General features: G+C 44.9%; 2 protein-coding genes across 5 annotated transcripts in view; both read right to left on the reverse strand.

Annotated features, from left to right (window-relative positions):
* Positions 1 to 1,544, reverse strand: part of BCL2L10 (BCL2 like 10) — an 89,034-nt gene extending 87,490 nt beyond the window's left edge. For 3 of the 4 annotated variants that reach the window (XR_016020858.1, XR_016020857.1, XM_088797213.1), the window contains exon 1: positions 1,127 to 1,544. Coding sequence is in view for 2 of the 4 variants with exons in the window: in XM_088797213.1 (XP_088653339.1) it covers positions 1,127 to 1,374 (248 nt within the window). In the remaining 2 variants the exon portion in view is untranslated. Of the gene's footprint in view, positions 1 to 731; positions 881 to 921 lie in introns of those variants that run through there. The other variant, XM_088797212.1, reaches the window with a different exon arrangement.
* Positions 1,545 to 8,198: 6,654 nt separating this feature from the next.
* Positions 8,199 to 16,858, reverse strand: part of GNB5 (G protein subunit beta 5) — a 34,812-nt gene continuing 26,152 nt past the window's right edge. Inside the window, exons 7-11 of the mRNA XM_019747080.3 lie at positions 15,576 to 15,667; positions 13,237 to 13,285; positions 11,581 to 11,677; positions 10,439 to 10,605; positions 8,199 to 9,140 (exon numbers count right to left, since the gene is read on the reverse strand). Coding sequence (XP_019602639.1) covers positions 9,129 to 9,140; positions 10,439 to 10,605; positions 11,581 to 11,677; positions 13,237 to 13,285; positions 15,576 to 15,667 — 417 coding nt within the window. The 3' untranslated portion in view covers positions 8,199 to 9,128. The remainder of the gene's footprint in view (positions 9,141 to 10,438; positions 10,606 to 11,580; positions 11,678 to 13,236; positions 13,286 to 15,575; positions 15,668 to 16,858) is intronic.

The following is a 16,858-nucleotide window of genomic DNA, read 5'->3' on the forward strand; positions in this document are numbered from 1 at the left end:
TTCTGGTTCAGATACTACCTCTCCTCCACAAACGGAACCCAATTCATCACCTCAGGTCTAACAGGAATCTGCCAACAGGAGGCTACATTTCTTGCAGTGTCTCCCCTAGTTCCTTGGATTTTTTTTTATTTTTTTTTAAGGCTAGTTGTAATAGTTTGGCTGTATTTATTCTACAATCTGGGCCACGGCAGTGGTTGATTCAACTCCAGTAAAAAAGAGAAAAAAGAGACAGAGGTCTGGCTCAGAACCCAAGTCAAGCTACACTCTTCCTGAAAGGTGGTGGGCTTTCCTTGACCATAGATGGGTGTATCAGCTGCAGGCTAAGGGCCTGCCCCTGGAACCTAAACCAGAGATCAATGACCTACAGCTGAAAGCCAGGGCGGCGGCTATCTCCCAGTCGAGGGCTGGGAGCAGTGGAGTAGAAGGAACCTTGAGTCAGCACCACCACCCGTTGCCCGTGTCTCCCCAACACCTGTGTCTCCCGCTCTTCCTGAGCGGTGTGGGGCCGGGACAAGAGGGGTGGCTTTTCATTCTAACGTTTTAGGCTGGTGCTCTCCAGCCTGCAGAGCTGTGGGGTAAATGAGTCTGAGTCTCTCCAAAGGTGCATTTAATCCGCGGAGGAGAAAGAATCCACCTGGCCCGCACCACCCCATTGCTGACTTTACCAGTCATCTCTACATGAGCTCTACGTGAGCAAAGCATCCAGACCTAACGAGCGTGCATCCTAAAACCCGGGAGGGCGGGCAAGTGCAAACCCAAGTCATGCGGCGGTTCTTCAGAACCGCGTAATAAGAGAGTCTTCTAGAAAGGCCGGTTTCTCCAAGCCTGACTCCGCCAAAAGAGGAGACCGCTGGAATTCACACTCAACGTCCCAGCGCTGCTGAAACGAATGTGCCCACGGGGCTGGCGCCACTAGGTCGCCGGGTGCCCGTCGCACGGGCGCGTCCCGGGATGCCCGCCCCGCCAGTCCCTCCCGGGTTCCCTTGACCCGCACAGCAAGGCCACCAGGCTTTGGCAGTCCCGGTAAATGTCGGCCTCCCATTCCTTCAGTCCCTGCCTGTGGCCTGGCGGCGGTTTCTCCAGCTGCGTCCCCGCGAAACTAATACGCGCCACCACATGGCCCCACCTGGGAACGCGGCGGTCGTGGAGAATCTCCTGCGCCACCTGTTCCACTAGCACGACGCGATTTCCCTGATATCCGCAGTAGCAGGACCAGACGAGCTGATAATGCCTCTGTACCTGGGCGGCCACGGAGCGCAGCACGGCGGCCCTGGGCGCGGACGGTGGCAGCGTGGCAATGCTGGGTCCCCGGGCGCAGTACTCCAGGGAGTCAGTTGGCAGCCGCGCAGGGCGCAACCTCAACGCGTCCGCCATGACCAAATCTCTGCTGGAGGGTCCCGGCCCAGACCTGCTTTCTGGGCCCAGCCGCGCCTCCGCCGGGGGAGGAGTTACTCGGCCCCGCCCTGCGCGGACCGTTTTTCTAGGTCCGAAGAGGGGCCTTTGATGGGAATCCCACCTGCACCTGTGCGGGTCCCGAAAACGAGGCCCAGCAGTGGGCAGGTGTTCACGTGGAAATCAGGGTCAGAGTGAAACTCTTTGGGGTTAACTCGCGGCCTGGGGACTAAGAACCTGGAGAAGACAGTCTGAGAAGTTCGGTTAGACATTTCCCTTAAGTAGAGGTTGACAAAGGCTACACACAAGCCTCCACTGGGGGCTTCCTTGCGAGGATCATGAGCCCTTCAATTGCAGGGAAGCATCCAGGTGTGAGTGGAGATACTTTTCTTTGGGTCTGACATATGTAGCAGGAAACAGGATAATGCTGTGGGCTGCTAGAGTGCCCATATTGGCTGTATTCATTTATTCACTCTTAGGTATTCAGAGCCTTTGGGGGTGCTAGGCCTCCCGCTCTTAGCACTGGAGATATAATGGAGAACAAGACATGTGGTCCCTGCTTTCAAGGACCCTACGGTCTTGTGATGACGACAAAGAAACAGGCCATCACAGTAGAATTTAATTATCACTATAATAGAAGCTCCGCTCTAGGTTAGTGGCCGCTTCTTATAGCTACCATTCTATATTACTTAGAGTCTCTTTACTTTTTATTGGCCAATCCCTGTTACTCCAATCCCGTTATAGTTAATACTTCCTATAATAATCTCTTTCCTCTATGGCTTCTTTCTCTTAATTGGACACAGACGGTTACAAAATTGGGATCAGCAGTGAAATTCCTGGGGGGGGGGGTCAAGTGGTCTGGAGCTGGTTGAAACATCCCACTCAGGGTGAAAAATGAAGTGCTACATCTTGTATCGCCTACAAGATAAACGAGACACAACGTGTGGTAGGTCATTCTGGATTTTGGAGGCAACACACACCACATTTGAGTGGGCAACTTCCACCCATGTACAGGCTGGTGGATTGGGGAGCAGAGCAAGAGAAGGCTCTGCAGAACATTCAGGCTACAGTACAAGATCCTCCACCATTTGAGTCTTACGATCCAACAGATTCAATGATACTTGGTCAAATAGGGATACAGACCTCTAGGTTTAGAAGCAAATCTGTGTCCTCTTCTACAGATAGCTATTCTTTTGAGAATCAGGTTCTGGCTACGGGGCCTTGGCAGAGGCTGACTGTCTAACCAGGGATATCAGGTAACCATGAAGCTTGAACTGCCATCATGATACGGATGTTGTCTGACGCAGCTAGTCATAAGGTTGGGCCTGCTCAGTAGTCATTTGTCATCAAGTGGAAATGGTATATGAGACTGAACTCAGGCAGGTCCATTAGGTACAAGTAAATTGTGTGAGCAGATGGCTCCAATTCCTGCAACACTATTTCCTGTTGCTTAGCCTCCTGCCTCATTCTATGCCTATGGCCTCCAAGGGGTTGCTTATGACCAGATGATGGTGGGAGAAAACCTTAAGCCTGGATTACAGATGGGTCTGTATGATATGCTGGTACATGAAAGTGGACAGCTATAGCATCACTGCCCCACTCAGGGGTGACTATGAAGACGGTGGAAGAAAAATCCTCCCAGTGGGCAGATATTCAAGCCAGATATGTAACTGTCCACTCTGTCTAGGGCGAGAGATGGCCAGAATACAGATCTGCATTGATTCACAGGCAGTTGCTGATGGTTTGGCTGGATGGTGAAGGCCTTGAAAGGAATAGGATTGGAAGACTGGTGACAAGTAAATCTTGGAAAGAGGTGTGGCTGGACCCCTCTGACTGGGCACAGACTGAACATATTTGTGCTCCATGTGAAGGTGCCCCAAAGGGAAACCACTGCAGAGGAGCTCTAAATAATCAAGTAGACAAAACCATGTGCTCTGGGGGGTCCGGGGGCCTCTTTCCCTAGCCACCGCTATGCTGCGCTATGGGCCTGTGAACAAAGAGGCATGGCAGCAGGTAACAACGGAATTCTCTCCAAGCTGGCTAACCATACTACTGAGTGCCTCATCTGTCAACATCAGAGATTCCTTTAAAGTGAGCCAAATGAACGTTGTCGGAAGGGAATATAAATCTCTGCACACCAATTTCCCGTTTGAACTGGTTTTGACATCCACGGGTTTCCTCAGTCATTGAGTTAAATAAACATTTCGATATATGTTCATGTTTTGTTTGCAAGAGTGTCATGACTTTATCTTTTTAAACATTATATTTGAGCAGCAGGCATACAGCTTTTTCTTAGAGTTGGAATAGCTTTGGAGTGAGTGATAAATCCTCTGGCCCTGCCATTGGCAACTGTTAATAATGATCAGTTTTCTCACTTAATAAATGGAGGTAAGAAACCGCATCAGACGGCTGTTACAAGGATCACGTGAGTTGGTGTACGCAAAGTGCTCAGTACAACGCCTGGCACACAATGAAAGCTCTCTACAGAGGAGCTTTTATTATTAGTCTGAACTAACCAGGGTTACCATGCTCACTTGTCACACTTTTAACTGAAAACCAAAATGTGACACTTTGGTGAGCCTTACCTATATGATTTTTTTTTTTAATACTGAAAATAGCTAGAGACCGATTGCCTACTATTTTTTTATATTGGATTTATATAAAATATATATTACCATATATTTAACAGCTTCATTATAATTCACATACCATAAAATTCACCCTTTTAAAGTATATAATTCAGTGGTTTTTAGTATATTCACAGAGTTGTTTGACAGTCACCACTACCTAATTCCATTACCTCAAAGGAAATCTCGTGTTCATTAGCAGTCACTCTCCATTCATTCCAGCCCTAGCCCTAAGTAACCACCAATCTGCTTTCTGTCTCTATGCATTTGCCTATTCTGGACATTTGATATAAATGGAATCATACAATATGCGGCCCTTTGTGACTGGCTTCTTTCACTTAGCATAATATTTTCAAGGTTCATCTATGTTGTGGCATGAATCAGTACTTCATTCTTTTTTATTGCCAAATAATATTCCATTGTGTGGCTGGACCATGTTTTGTTCATCCATTCATCAGTTGTTGAACATTTGAGTTGTTTCATTTTGGGCTGCTATGAACATATGTGTTCAAGTTTCTGTGTGGACATATGTTTTCATTTCTCTTGGGTGTAGACCTAAGAGTGGGAGGCTGCCTATTATTGGGGAGCACAGATGGAAACAGTGATTTATGACAAAGTGTTCACCAGTGGGGTATTGGTTAGATGATCTTGGGTTCAAAGATGGGCATTTCCTGTTGTCATAGTCTTCACACGAATGCTCATACCATACTTATATTTAATTGTTCATGTTTATTTAGGTGGTTAAATAATCCAGACCATCATTCCTGATCCCATCTCCTCACTAGAGGGTCTGCATCCATCCTTTTTACAATGACACAAACATATTCTTTCTTTCACCAGAATGGCCGTGAGTCAGCCTGCTGTGGAGATTTGACAAATCTTGCAGGCCGGCTTAGCTCTAGCCAAGTCCTGTCTAGAGAATGGGGGGGGGGGGGGGGGGGTTCTGTGGTATGCTTTGAAAATTGACCCTATTCTCTCCTACCACAAGTGAGAGGGCGAGCGTTCAGCCTCACATTCTCACAAAGGATCCAGAGACAAGAAGATTCACTGAGAGCTTTCCTCAAGTTGCCTCATCTGAATTCCTGGTCCACCTTTTGTCCTTCCCAGTCCAGGGCTCCAGGGGAGGGACCTTAAGGATCTGTATTTTTAACCTGTTCACCCAGCAGGCAAGTTTGGGAAATGCAAATCGACAAATTCCTGCTCACTCAGCCTTCCTGGGTTTGGGGAGAAGCCAGTTAGCACCAGTGTGGCCCCAATCCCAGTTAATTTTTTAACCTATCAGCTGGGCTTACCCCAGGTTCCCAAGTGTTCTCCTTTAAGATTTTCAGTGGTTCACAGGCTTCAGTTGGTCTCTAGCTTGTACCACTGCCTCTCTGTGCCCCTCCAGGATCTCCTATGTAGCTCAAAGCACCCTCTGAGGACCTCTCATTGAGCCCCTCTTCTCTCCTCCCCCCAATTACTCTCTCCCCTTCTTCCCTTAATGGCCTTAAGGGCCTCAGGGCAGTCTCACACAGAGGTGTTTGAAAAGGGCTCATTAACCAGGATCAGCTGATTTCAAAGTCTGCCCCCCACCCTGAGGGTCCCTGGGACCCTATGGGGGGGGGGTCCTCCAAGGTCAAAACTATTTTCATGATAATACTGACTTTTGTGTTTGTGTGTGACTTTTTAAACTCTCATTCTCTCAGGAATTTTCTAGAGGCTACTGAAATGTGGTGGAAGCATCAACGGTGGAAGGTGTGCCTCTGTATTCTTGTGTTTTACAATTTTTCTGTTTTAATTTCTAGTATGATAATATTGATAGATATAATCCACATAAACAAAAAGCTCTTTGGGGTCCACAACAAATTTTAAGAGTGTAGAGGGATGATGGTAAGACCAGGAACTTTGAGAACCACTGGCCAATTACCTAACTGATGATAATTACTAATTTGGCGCATGAATGGGGCCTGCTTATGGAGGAGGAGGAAATGGGAGAAGAGAGAGAAGAAAGAGCAAAGGGATGGGGAATAGGGAAGAAGGGAGAGGGAGGGAGGGGGGAAGGGAGGAGAAAGAGGGAGAAGAGGAGGAGGTGATGTAAGCCTATAAGGAGAAAGGTGGAACGAGAAGAGAGGAGGGAGGAGATGGGGGAGGATGGGGAGAAAGAAAGAGAAGGGAGAGGAAGGGAACAGGAAAGGGAGCAGGGGACGGGAGGACGGGTGGACAGACAGAGGGAAGAAGCAGGGAACTGAGGCTTGTTGACGATGTGCCAAAGGCCTCATTCATAGACGAGGAAGCTGAGGCTGAAACTTGGATATTATCCCATATCCCGTAAAAGTGGTAGAGCTGGGTCTGAACCTAGGTGCTCATTCTTTGTCACCATGCTGTCCCCCTCTAATGTACGGATGAGTCCTAGTGTCAATGGTGCCACCTTCCAGCCAGCTGGCCAAACACTCTGAGGGCACAGGATGTAAAGGCCTTTATGATCTTGTGCTGCCATCAAGCCACTTATATGTCAGTGGGGTGTGGAGGTCAAGGAGGGGAGACGAAGTGGATATGGAGGGCCTGCCTCTGGCCTCTGGCTCATTCCAGAACAGGGCGGCAGCTGGGCCCACCTCTGAGAGGCTGGCTGCCCTCCCCAAAGCAGCTGCCTTGATTTCAGTTCACAGGTATTTCCCATAAATACCCATCACTGCCCACCTCCTTACCTGACTCCTTTCCTGCCTAACCCTTCTCTTTGGCTGGGGAGGGGGTGTCCAAGGCTACACACACCTGGGGACACATCCATCTGTCCCCTTAACCACAAGTCCTCTAAAAAATGGAAAACGGATTGAAAAACTCCATTCAGCATTATTACCAATATGCAAAATACAGTTTTTTCCTTGGAGTTTACCCTTGAGTCTCCACATAGTGTAGTATGTTCCCAACCAAGTAATTCATCAACGAATACTAACCCACACCCACGGTAAGAAGAAACACTTACAGGGAAGGTGGCTTACTGGCCATGGGGTGAGTAAGTTGTCCAGGGAATACTTTCACAGGGCCCCTAAAGTCGCTTATCTGACTGGAAAGTTATGAGCCATTTTGCATCTATACTGAAGAGGCTCCCGTCTCTCCAAACGTATAAGCCTGAATTTGTTCCCCCTCAGTCTAGGTGACTTTTTCTTTGCCCTGTCTTCCTTCCCTTCTGGGAGGCCCAAGTCAGAGTGCAGAGACACGATAGGGTCCGTGGGAGAGAAGGAAGGGGATGCCATAACCAGAAGACCAGCAGCAAACTGGAATGTTCTGGGAGCAGAGCTCAGGAATTCCATGGGGCACACTGTGGGGCCTGTCACCCTCAGCAGCTGGCAGGAGCTGGGGAGACCTTGTGCCCATTTCCCCGAGCCCGTGCCTAGATGAATCCACTGGAGGAAGAGGGAAAAGGCGACTGAAAAATGATCCTTCTGGACCATGCTCCCTTCTTTCCTCTGGGCTCTTCGGAGGCAGAGCCCCTTTACATTTCTCTCTCTACTCCAGGGCCTGCTGTGCAGTAAAAGCCTCAGTACATATTTGGTTGGCAAATGACTGAATATAACCACTTAGTTTATTTAAAGAGAACTGATGGCTGATTGTTGACTGACTGGTCCATTATGATACCTGACCAAGGTTTTGAGGGTGGTCCTGGTACCCTCCCTTAGGTTGTAGGTCGACAAGAGCACCAGGTCCAGGCCTGTCTGATGGCTGTGCTGGCTCCCGCTCCACAAGGGTGTCTCTAAGCAGCAGGGCCTGGGGCTGGGCCTGCAAAGCCAGAATTATCAGTAGGAGAAGGGCCAGGCTGGAGCAGAGCTAAGAGAGGAGACCCGATGACCCAGGGGACTCAGCATACACAGCCCTTCCTCCGGTACCACAGAACCTGGCCTGTCAGACCCTGGGCCAACCACAGGGCAAGCCCCACCCTGGAATGATTTTTAGTGTCTGAGGTGACTTTTTATGTCCCTAAGTAATGCATGCCTTCTTTATGAATGAGGCATTTTCTAAAACAAAGAATAAGCCTCTACACTTTTAAAAACAAACAGAGGGAAAAGAAGGAAAAGAAGGGATCCTGTAATAAAAACACTTGGTATTTTCCAGAAGGAATTGCAGAATTTCAAATAAAGACATCTTTTATGCTATTTCTTCCTCAGTATAAGAGAAACAAAGACATTATCATTTGAGACATAGCAATTAATTTGTATAATTATATTTATAATGCAATAAATATGAGTATGATGGATATAGACAAAGATCCACTTTAGGCTGAGTAGATACTACTAACCCTAATGTGTCTAATACTAGTAATAGATTTTTATATAAGTTTACTGTTTTGTGTTCCCATACAGAAAGGTTTGGGTTGTTCTGAGAAGCATTTCTGTCACAAACAGCATTTAGCTTTTCCCTCGAAAGAAAATATTCCGTCCAAGTGATAACGTGATATATCACATTATCACATAATTTGTAATCAAACATCCTGTCCATTTTATGCATATCTCTGCTTCATTTATAACAGTTCACATAGATGAAAATGTTTTATCTGGAAAAAAAACAATAGGATGCAAGACTGAAAAAGACCCTTTACAATAAAAACACATTGAAAAAAAGTGATTTTGTCTAATTACATTTGGAATTGGAAGTGTCTTCTATCACAGATCAATTAACACAGTCCTTCTCATACAATCCCCTAAAATTAGCACTTCTGGAAGGTTCCAAAAGTCACAGTGCACACTGAGAAAAAAATCAGATTTTAAAGTGCTCTGGAAACAAATTTGATTCAAGGAAATAATATGGACTGTATTAAATGCTGAATTCTGTTGGTAATAGAGTTGAGATTAGTATAATTAAGAATAACCTTAAAAACAAATACATTTTAAAAAGTGTTCAAAACGAGAAAGATTGTACTTGAAGATGTTCTCCTAGTGCTGAAGGCTCACAGTAGTATTTTTCCAGGGGTGGTGGTTTTAATAGTAATATTGGAGATGTTTGGTGAACTTTCAACCATGGAGTTGCTCCCTTAAGCTAAGGTGTGATAAACTCTCAAATCTTCCAGAAGTAAGGTCTATTTACATGTGACGATTTCAAATTCTATCCTCAGATGCCTATCTATGTATTCCAAAACGATTATGCCCAGACCTGCAAAGACACAGATAATTGTTAGTCCATTAGTAGTTAACGGCTTGTAAAACTTGAGTTTAAAGAGACAAAAAGTCTCTTACACACACACACAAACACACACACACACACACACACACACACACACACACACACACACACACTCCATACAGAATAGAGCACTCTCATGTCTTGGAAAAACAAGACTTTATTCTCAGCAACTCAAAGGTGCTTCTTAGGACCTGACTGCCCCTCCCCCTTAGTTAATCGTCTGAAGGGCATCTGTGGCCTCCTTACTAGGAAGTGGTTACTCTTAGGCTGACAACTGAAACCAACTGTACCCACACAGCTCACTGGGTCCATTAACACAACTACACTAATTTAGAAAACTCTTGCCCAGGAAGATGAAGTCACAAATAACTTGACTGTTTGTTTCAGGAACTTTGCAAAAATCATTCTATTTACCCTAAGACTAGACTACTCAATCAAATACCCTCTTTAGAAGAGACACTCACTTCTCAGAACAATACAGAGCATCAAACGACTGGTCACCTTTCAAGACTGTCTTCGAAACCCTCTCTTACCCCCCAGGCTGTGCCCAGCAATCTTAAACTAGTATGCCACAAATTTGTCCCATCCTGATTAAGTCCCTCCACCAAAAGACCTGCCTTAAACCCCTAAAACCTCATAAATATCTGCCTTTGCTCTCTCCTTCTGAGCTGCTACTAAGACTGTTAAGTTTGTGATCTTCCATAACGTGCTAAGCTTTGCTTTATGAACAGACTATTTTGGCGGTATTTCTGGGGAGCCAACATCTGACAACGTCATGGAGCTCTTTGAGAATTTAATAAAAGCCATGAGGACACTTCCTGGAAAAATGCACACACACACAATTTGGCATATAATGTGAGGGGCTTCATGGGCCTTCTAAAGCCTCTCTGTGGGTTTCATGGGGGTCTGTGAGCACAGAAGAACCCTGCACTTCTGGAAGGCGAGACTGGCCATTTGCTATGTCAAAGGCTAGACTAAGAATCAGACTTTTAGGGTCAAAAGGAAACTTTTGGATCACCTAGCCCAACAATTCCCTCAACTACATGCTGATACATAGGTGTTTAATCTATGCTTGAACCCCTGCATTGATGGGGAACTCACTACCTCTCCCAGCCACTCACTCCTGCTGTGGCTATGAGCAGAGCTGAAATTAGAGCTCTGCTTGGCTGCCTGGGCCTCTCCTGGCTTACTCTGATCTCTGCTTGTTCAAGAAAGCCAATCGTTCCTCCTCTCACACACCGAGTAAAATAGAAAAACTTCTCTCTTACTCTTAGGGTATGATCCCAGGATCCTGAGCAAAAAGCAGTCCCATCAGGGGAAACTCGTAGAGTACTAACGCGATTTTCATGTCCAAACAGGATGGAGACTCGGGATCCCTTGAGAACATCCCAGACATTGATGGTATAATCGTTGTAGCCAGCAAACAGCAGGCGACCTGGAAGCAGGAGGATGTGATGGTTCCTTCTTTCCTGTTTTTCTTTTCATGACTCTCACTCCCTCACTTGCTCACTCATTTGTTCGTTCAATCGTTTGTTCATTCATTCATTCATTCATTCAACCAACCAACCAACCAACACTGATTTAGTGCCCACTATGTACCAGGCACTGTGCTTTGCCCTGGGGATTCAAAGAGGAGAATGTGTGCTGCTGTCCCCTGTGGTGGGTGGTGGTGGGCGGCAGACACATAAACCATTGTGGCACCGTGTAGTAAGGGCTATAATGGAAGTGCTCAGGTATGTGTAACATGCTATGTGATCATAAAGGAAAGGGGATGAAGGAGGGCACTGCAGAGGAAGCAACATTTGAGTTGGCTCTTGAGGGTTGAATAGGAGTTTGCTGTGCAGAGAAGGGAGAGAAAAGATGTTTCAGGCAGCAGTAGCAGCATGCAGTTGTAGAACAGGGGGCATCTGGGGAAACTGAGTGGTCCAGTGACCCAGCATATCAGGGCTGCCTTAACGTTCACTAGCAGCCTCCCCAGCTGTGAGGGCAGAGGTGCCATGAGCTTCAGAGCACTGAGAAAGGGACTCTTGCTTTATAACCTCCACCTCTGAAAAAAGTCCCTTTTCGAGTATGAAGAGGAGAATGGAAGGCTGGGGAGGAAAAGCCTACGGCACTGCACATGAGTGTTGATCCATCATTGTCTCGAAGAACAGTATTAGGTGGGCACAGCCCTAACTTCCCCTGAAGTGAAAGAGGCTAGGGGAAGCTGCTGAGGGCAGGGTGAAGTGGGGGCGGGGGGTGGTGGTGGTGAGGGTGTCAAGAAGCGCAGTGGAAGAAAACTGGCACAAAATAGACTATTTAGCATATTGCCCCACAGGGAGTTTAGCTGAGGGGCCACTTGAGAGAGAGCTGGGTCTCATTTAGGTCCTGTTTTACAGTCCTGGGAAAAGTTTCTGAAATAAAATCTTACCACTGAGGGAGAAGTCCACGCTGGATGCTCCAAATATGATACTCTCTTTGGAATAGATGGCGACCTCCCTGTCTGCCCGGAGGTCGTAGAGGCGACACTGCAGTGCAAACAGACAAGGAAGCACTTACTTCTGGCTCCAGTTGGGGACACAATGACCACAGAGCTACCAGCAGGTGCTTGTGTAGTTTGAGGAGTAAGGGAAATACCTCTTTCGTTTTCTTTCCTAGTATTTTCTCCCTCAATCCTGTTCCTTATTAATCTCTAGGGATCACTGGAGATTTAAATAAATAGTAAATACAGGTTTTTTTGGGTACAAAAACAAAAATGAAACCCTTTTTTCTTTCTGATAAAGAACACATATTCATTGAAGAAAATTCAGAAAAACTCAGAAATGCATAAAGAAGGAAATAAAAGTCACTCCAAATCCTAGTGGTATTTATTAATATCTAGGCTGTTTCCTTCAGTCTTATTTCTATTTTACGTGTGTATTAAAATGGGATGGATGTTTATTACTTCTATGAGCATAATGTTATGAGCATTTTCTATCATTAAATAATCTTAAAAAAAACCCCACATATTTTGTTGTATATTTTCTGACCTACAGAAGTTTTAAATTTTCATTATTATCAAAACTCTCAATCTATTCCTTTGCAATTTTTTTCCACAGTAGTAACTCAGAATGAAACCCATTATTTATTAAGATACTTGATATTTTCAGGGCACAGGAAGGTATTATTTTCCTCTTGAAAAATTGGTCAACATATTTTTTTCAATTAGTATCAAAAGCCTTAAAACTAGGCCTATTTTTAACTGAGTAAATTCATGTCTGAGAATTAATTCTAAGGAAATAATAAATTCCAAAAATATTTAATTATAGCAGTGTTTTTAACAGAAAAAGAAACCTTGGAAAAAACCTAAATGTCCAAAAATTGAAGATTGGTTAACTAAATGATGGCATGTCCATAACATGGAAAACTATTCAATCATTAAGAAAACATAATATAGAAAAATGTTCATTGGCATGGGAAAATGTTCACAATTTATTGCTAAGTGAAAAAAGCAAATTAGAAAGCATTTTGTTTAAAAAGAGACGTTAAGGAATTCACCCAATTGTGATTTTTCTTGGGTAGGGAGATTAAGATAATTTAATTTCCCCCCAAGTTTTCTTCATTGAATACATACTACTTTTGTTATCAGAAAAAAAGTTATTTTATTTTTTAATTTTTCAATTACAATTGACATTCAATATTATATTAGTTTTAGGGGTACAGCATAGTGGTTAGGCATTTATATAATTTAGGAAGTGATCCCCTGATAAGTCTAAAAGCCACCTGGCACAATACATAGTTATTACAATGTTATTGACTATATTCCCTATCTGTACTTTACATCCCCATGACTGTTTTGTAACCGCCAATTTGTACTTCTTAATCCCTTCACCTTTTCCACCCAGCCCATCACCTCCACCCCTGCAAATCTGGCAACTATCAGTTCTCTGTAGCTATGAGTCTGTTACTGTTTTGTTCATTTATTTTGTTTTTCCGATTGTACATATAAGTGAAATCACATGGTAAGAAAAAGTTACTTTAAAAAAATAAAATGGTAGGCATATCTTTCTTTCAAATAGGAAAAGCTCTCAATAATTTAGACACCTACCGTAGCGTCATCTGATCCTGAAGCAAAGGCATCTCCACTAGGGTAGTATCTGCAGAGACGTTCAGGGAGAAAGTACTTTATTTAGAGTGGTGATTCCCAACCCTGGATGCCCATCAGAACCACTTGGGAAGACTGTCTCATGTTAGGCCCTTGGGTCAGATTCTCCATCTCTAGGGATACAAGGACCACTCATTACAGGGGCCAGAAAGGGAGGCTCATCTGGCAGACCCATTGGGCTCCAGTTTTCTTCCCTGTAAATAGAGGCTGTGACACTGATCTTGAGTGTTGGTAAGGAGTAAATGAGATACTATGTGTATCTACACCAGGCACTGAATACAGAGCAGGTCCCCAGAGCCATAGCTTCCCCTTGATCACCTCATTCCGAAGACTGGACTCAGAGCTCAGGGATGACAAAGTGATTGGAATCGGATACACAGACATTGGAATCGGATACACAGAGCCACGTGCATATCTCAGCATTGACCACTTACTACATGGGATACTTTTGCCAAGTGACTTCACCTCGCCCAGCCTCAGTTTCCTCATCTAAAACGTGAGGATGATAATGCACATTCCCTGCTGTAAAGATGGAATAAGACAGTATATGCAAAGAATGAGGTATGGTGGCCAAGTAAAAAAGCACTCAATAAATGATGATTACTTCTGTTACAGTCATTCTCTTCTCCATAGTCAGGCTTCCTGGAGAGACGGAAGCCTATGCTGAGACCTGATAGAACAATGGCCGTTAGAGTGTCCAGGATGCAGGGAAAAGCACGGGTGAGAGAATGTGCATTTTTAAGCTGTATTTCATGAATATATAATTTATTTTTGTGGCTTTATATTCTATCCTTATATTCTATTGATCTATTCTAACTTCATTGACTACCTATAGTAATTTCTGGATTGATTTCCCTTGATTTTCTAGGTAATTATTCCATATCTGCAAAAAGTAATAGTCTTTTTCCTTATCCCATATTTGAGAGCTGGACATTTCTAATGTTTGTGCTACTGAAGTAAATAAGTTCTTCCTATTTTGTTCTTGCTTTTAAGGGAAACAACTCTAGTGTTTTCCACTAAGCATAATGAAGATTCTGGGGTGATTATACTTTATACACTGTCTTGAAAGTGCCACCTTCCAAATTTATATGTCAAGTCCTGACTTCTCTCTTGGGATCCAGTTCATAGATCCTGCTACCTACTTGACATCTCCACTTGGTTGTATAACAGGCCCCTCAAACTTAACTTGCCCAAAACAGAGCTCCAAAATCCATGTGCAACTACCACCTCTTACCTGCACTGCCTCCAGTCTTCTGGTCTTAGTAAATGGATCACTGTTTACTGTCTCTTACAAAGATTTGGGTTCCTTACGTTCAGGGTTCTTCTCCTCTAATACGACCCCTTGCATGTGCAGGTGTCATCTAGCTCTTTTCATGTCACCTTGTGGCATTGGAGCTCAGGCAACCGGCACAAAAATGCTGATACTCTGGATACTGCCATTACTCTGACTAATAAACTGGCCTTCATCTCTAACCCAGGACTCTCGTGTCTTCTACCAGCATCCATGAACCTGTGGCAGCCTAACTGGACAGCTTGGCAGGTCAGGTAAAATTTCAGACCCGTCCCAATTCCAGACACTTGCCGCTATGTTGTCTTTAGCTCCAGCCGTCATCATTTCTTTATTGAACTCACAGAACAACCTTCTAACTGGCCTTCACACTTCCAGTCTTGCTCCATACAGTAGCCAGAGTGATTGTTTAAAGGTAAAATATAGATCATGTTAACCCCCCGACCCCCCTACTCAATTCTGTGGCCTCTTGTTAGGTCCCTTAATATCTCATCTTTGCCCAGCTCTTTGCAAACCAGGCTCATGCATCATCCTGGATTCAGTTTAAATGTTACCTTCTCAGAGAAGGCATTTCCTGACTCATCCCATCCCATCCCCTTGTTTTACTTTTTTCATAGCACTTATCAGTATTATAAATTATATTGTACATTTGTTTATTTGTGCTTTGTGCTGTTTCCTGTCTAGCTTGTTCACAACTGTGTCTCCAGTTCCTGGAATAATGCCTAGCATCTAAGTACACAATAAATACGTGTTGAATGAATGAATGAGAAGTACTGACTCGATTTAGGAAGGATAATGTCAACTGCCCTCTACTATAACTAAATAAAAATTCTCCAAAGATCTGGAGTGCTGTTCAGGCCCACCACAAATCAGCCTCTTGCTGGGGAGGCCGCTTTCAGTCAAGGAAACTGAGCCTGAGGCGGTTTCTGGGCATGATCCCAGGCCGGGGAGGAATGGAGAACAGAGATGCAACGCAAACAATCTACTCACTGACCGGACACTGTTGATGTCAGATTCGTGTGTCTCAAAGGCCTGCACACACTGGCCGGAGCGCATGTCCCACACCATTGCTTTCTTGTCACATCCCTACAAGTGCAAAGTTACCCAGAGTCATGGCCATTGAAAGGACTGTCTACAGACAAGCACGAATCCCATTATTTCCCATTAGACACCATTTACTTCCCATTACTAGTTGGTTGACGGCATGCTTTTCTGAGACTAGCTTTTACCACTTTCCTCAACTAATAAGCCCTTAGAAGGCCAGAACTAGGTCTTGGGGAATGATGGTGGGGAGTGAGGGAAGGACCCAGCTTCCTCCTATAGAATGTTTTCTTTTTTCACACCTTTCTGAGTTGGTGCAAACTCTCCAGAGCCTACTTCTCACCTTACCCTGGACATTTGCCTTCTCTTCATTTTTCCCGTTCCTTCCTCCCTCCTCTTTGTTTCTGCCTCTCTCAGCTCAAAGGGGAGGGCAGGCAGACAGAGGGTGCATGGTGGGACCTCCCATCTTTCCTCAGGTGTCTGGAGCATCCCTGAACAAAGGTGGAGTACCAGTACCCCAACAGTATGCTGGGCTGGGAATCCGCAACCTAGGAGCCCAGTCGTGGCCCTGTAAGCAGATAGCTTGTGGCCTGGGCAAGACATCTCTCTGGGCTTCTGCCTCGACACCTGTAAAGTAAACACTCTCTCTAGGTTGCCAACATGACCCAGAGAATCATAAACATGAGGCTCTCCCATTATACTATCATGGTTCTAGGAGAATTTTGATAAATTCCTGCAGAGTGGTCCTGTTGTCAAGCTTGGGTAATGTGCTGTAGACGCTCAATAGTCATATCGAAGAAGTAATGGCTTAAAATCAGTGTCCAAGTTGTTGGTTTCAACTCAGAGGAAAGGGTGGGATGAGGTACCATAACTGATATCTCAGCAAGACCCGCTGTGGGTTCAGCACTCAGAGTCTTGACTGAGACTGTGGACAAAGGAATCAGGAGTGTCTTCTAACCTTTAGAGGACACTAAATCAGATGGAGTTTAGTGCTCCGAAAAGACACAAAATCATCTACAATGACATTGACAACTTGAGTTAACAGTGTGGTTGAGGAGCGATAAATACAGGTATACAAGGGAACAAGAATGAAACATATACCGATATGGCCAAATACCCAATTAGAAAATTGGGGTCCCTGCTATTTAGAGGCCACAGAGCCTTTGTCTGAGGCCCAGAACTAAGATGCAGGGGGCTCGGAGCAAAGGGCCCTTATGTCTCCCAGCTGCAACTGTC

This window comes from Rhinolophus sinicus, chromosome 3 (genome assembly GCF_057876585.1).
Source record: "Rhinolophus sinicus isolate RSI-liver-muscle chromosome 3, RSI-T2T, whole genome shotgun sequence".
NCBI lineage: Eukaryota > Metazoa > Chordata > Mammalia > Chiroptera > Rhinolophidae > Rhinolophus > Rhinolophus sinicus.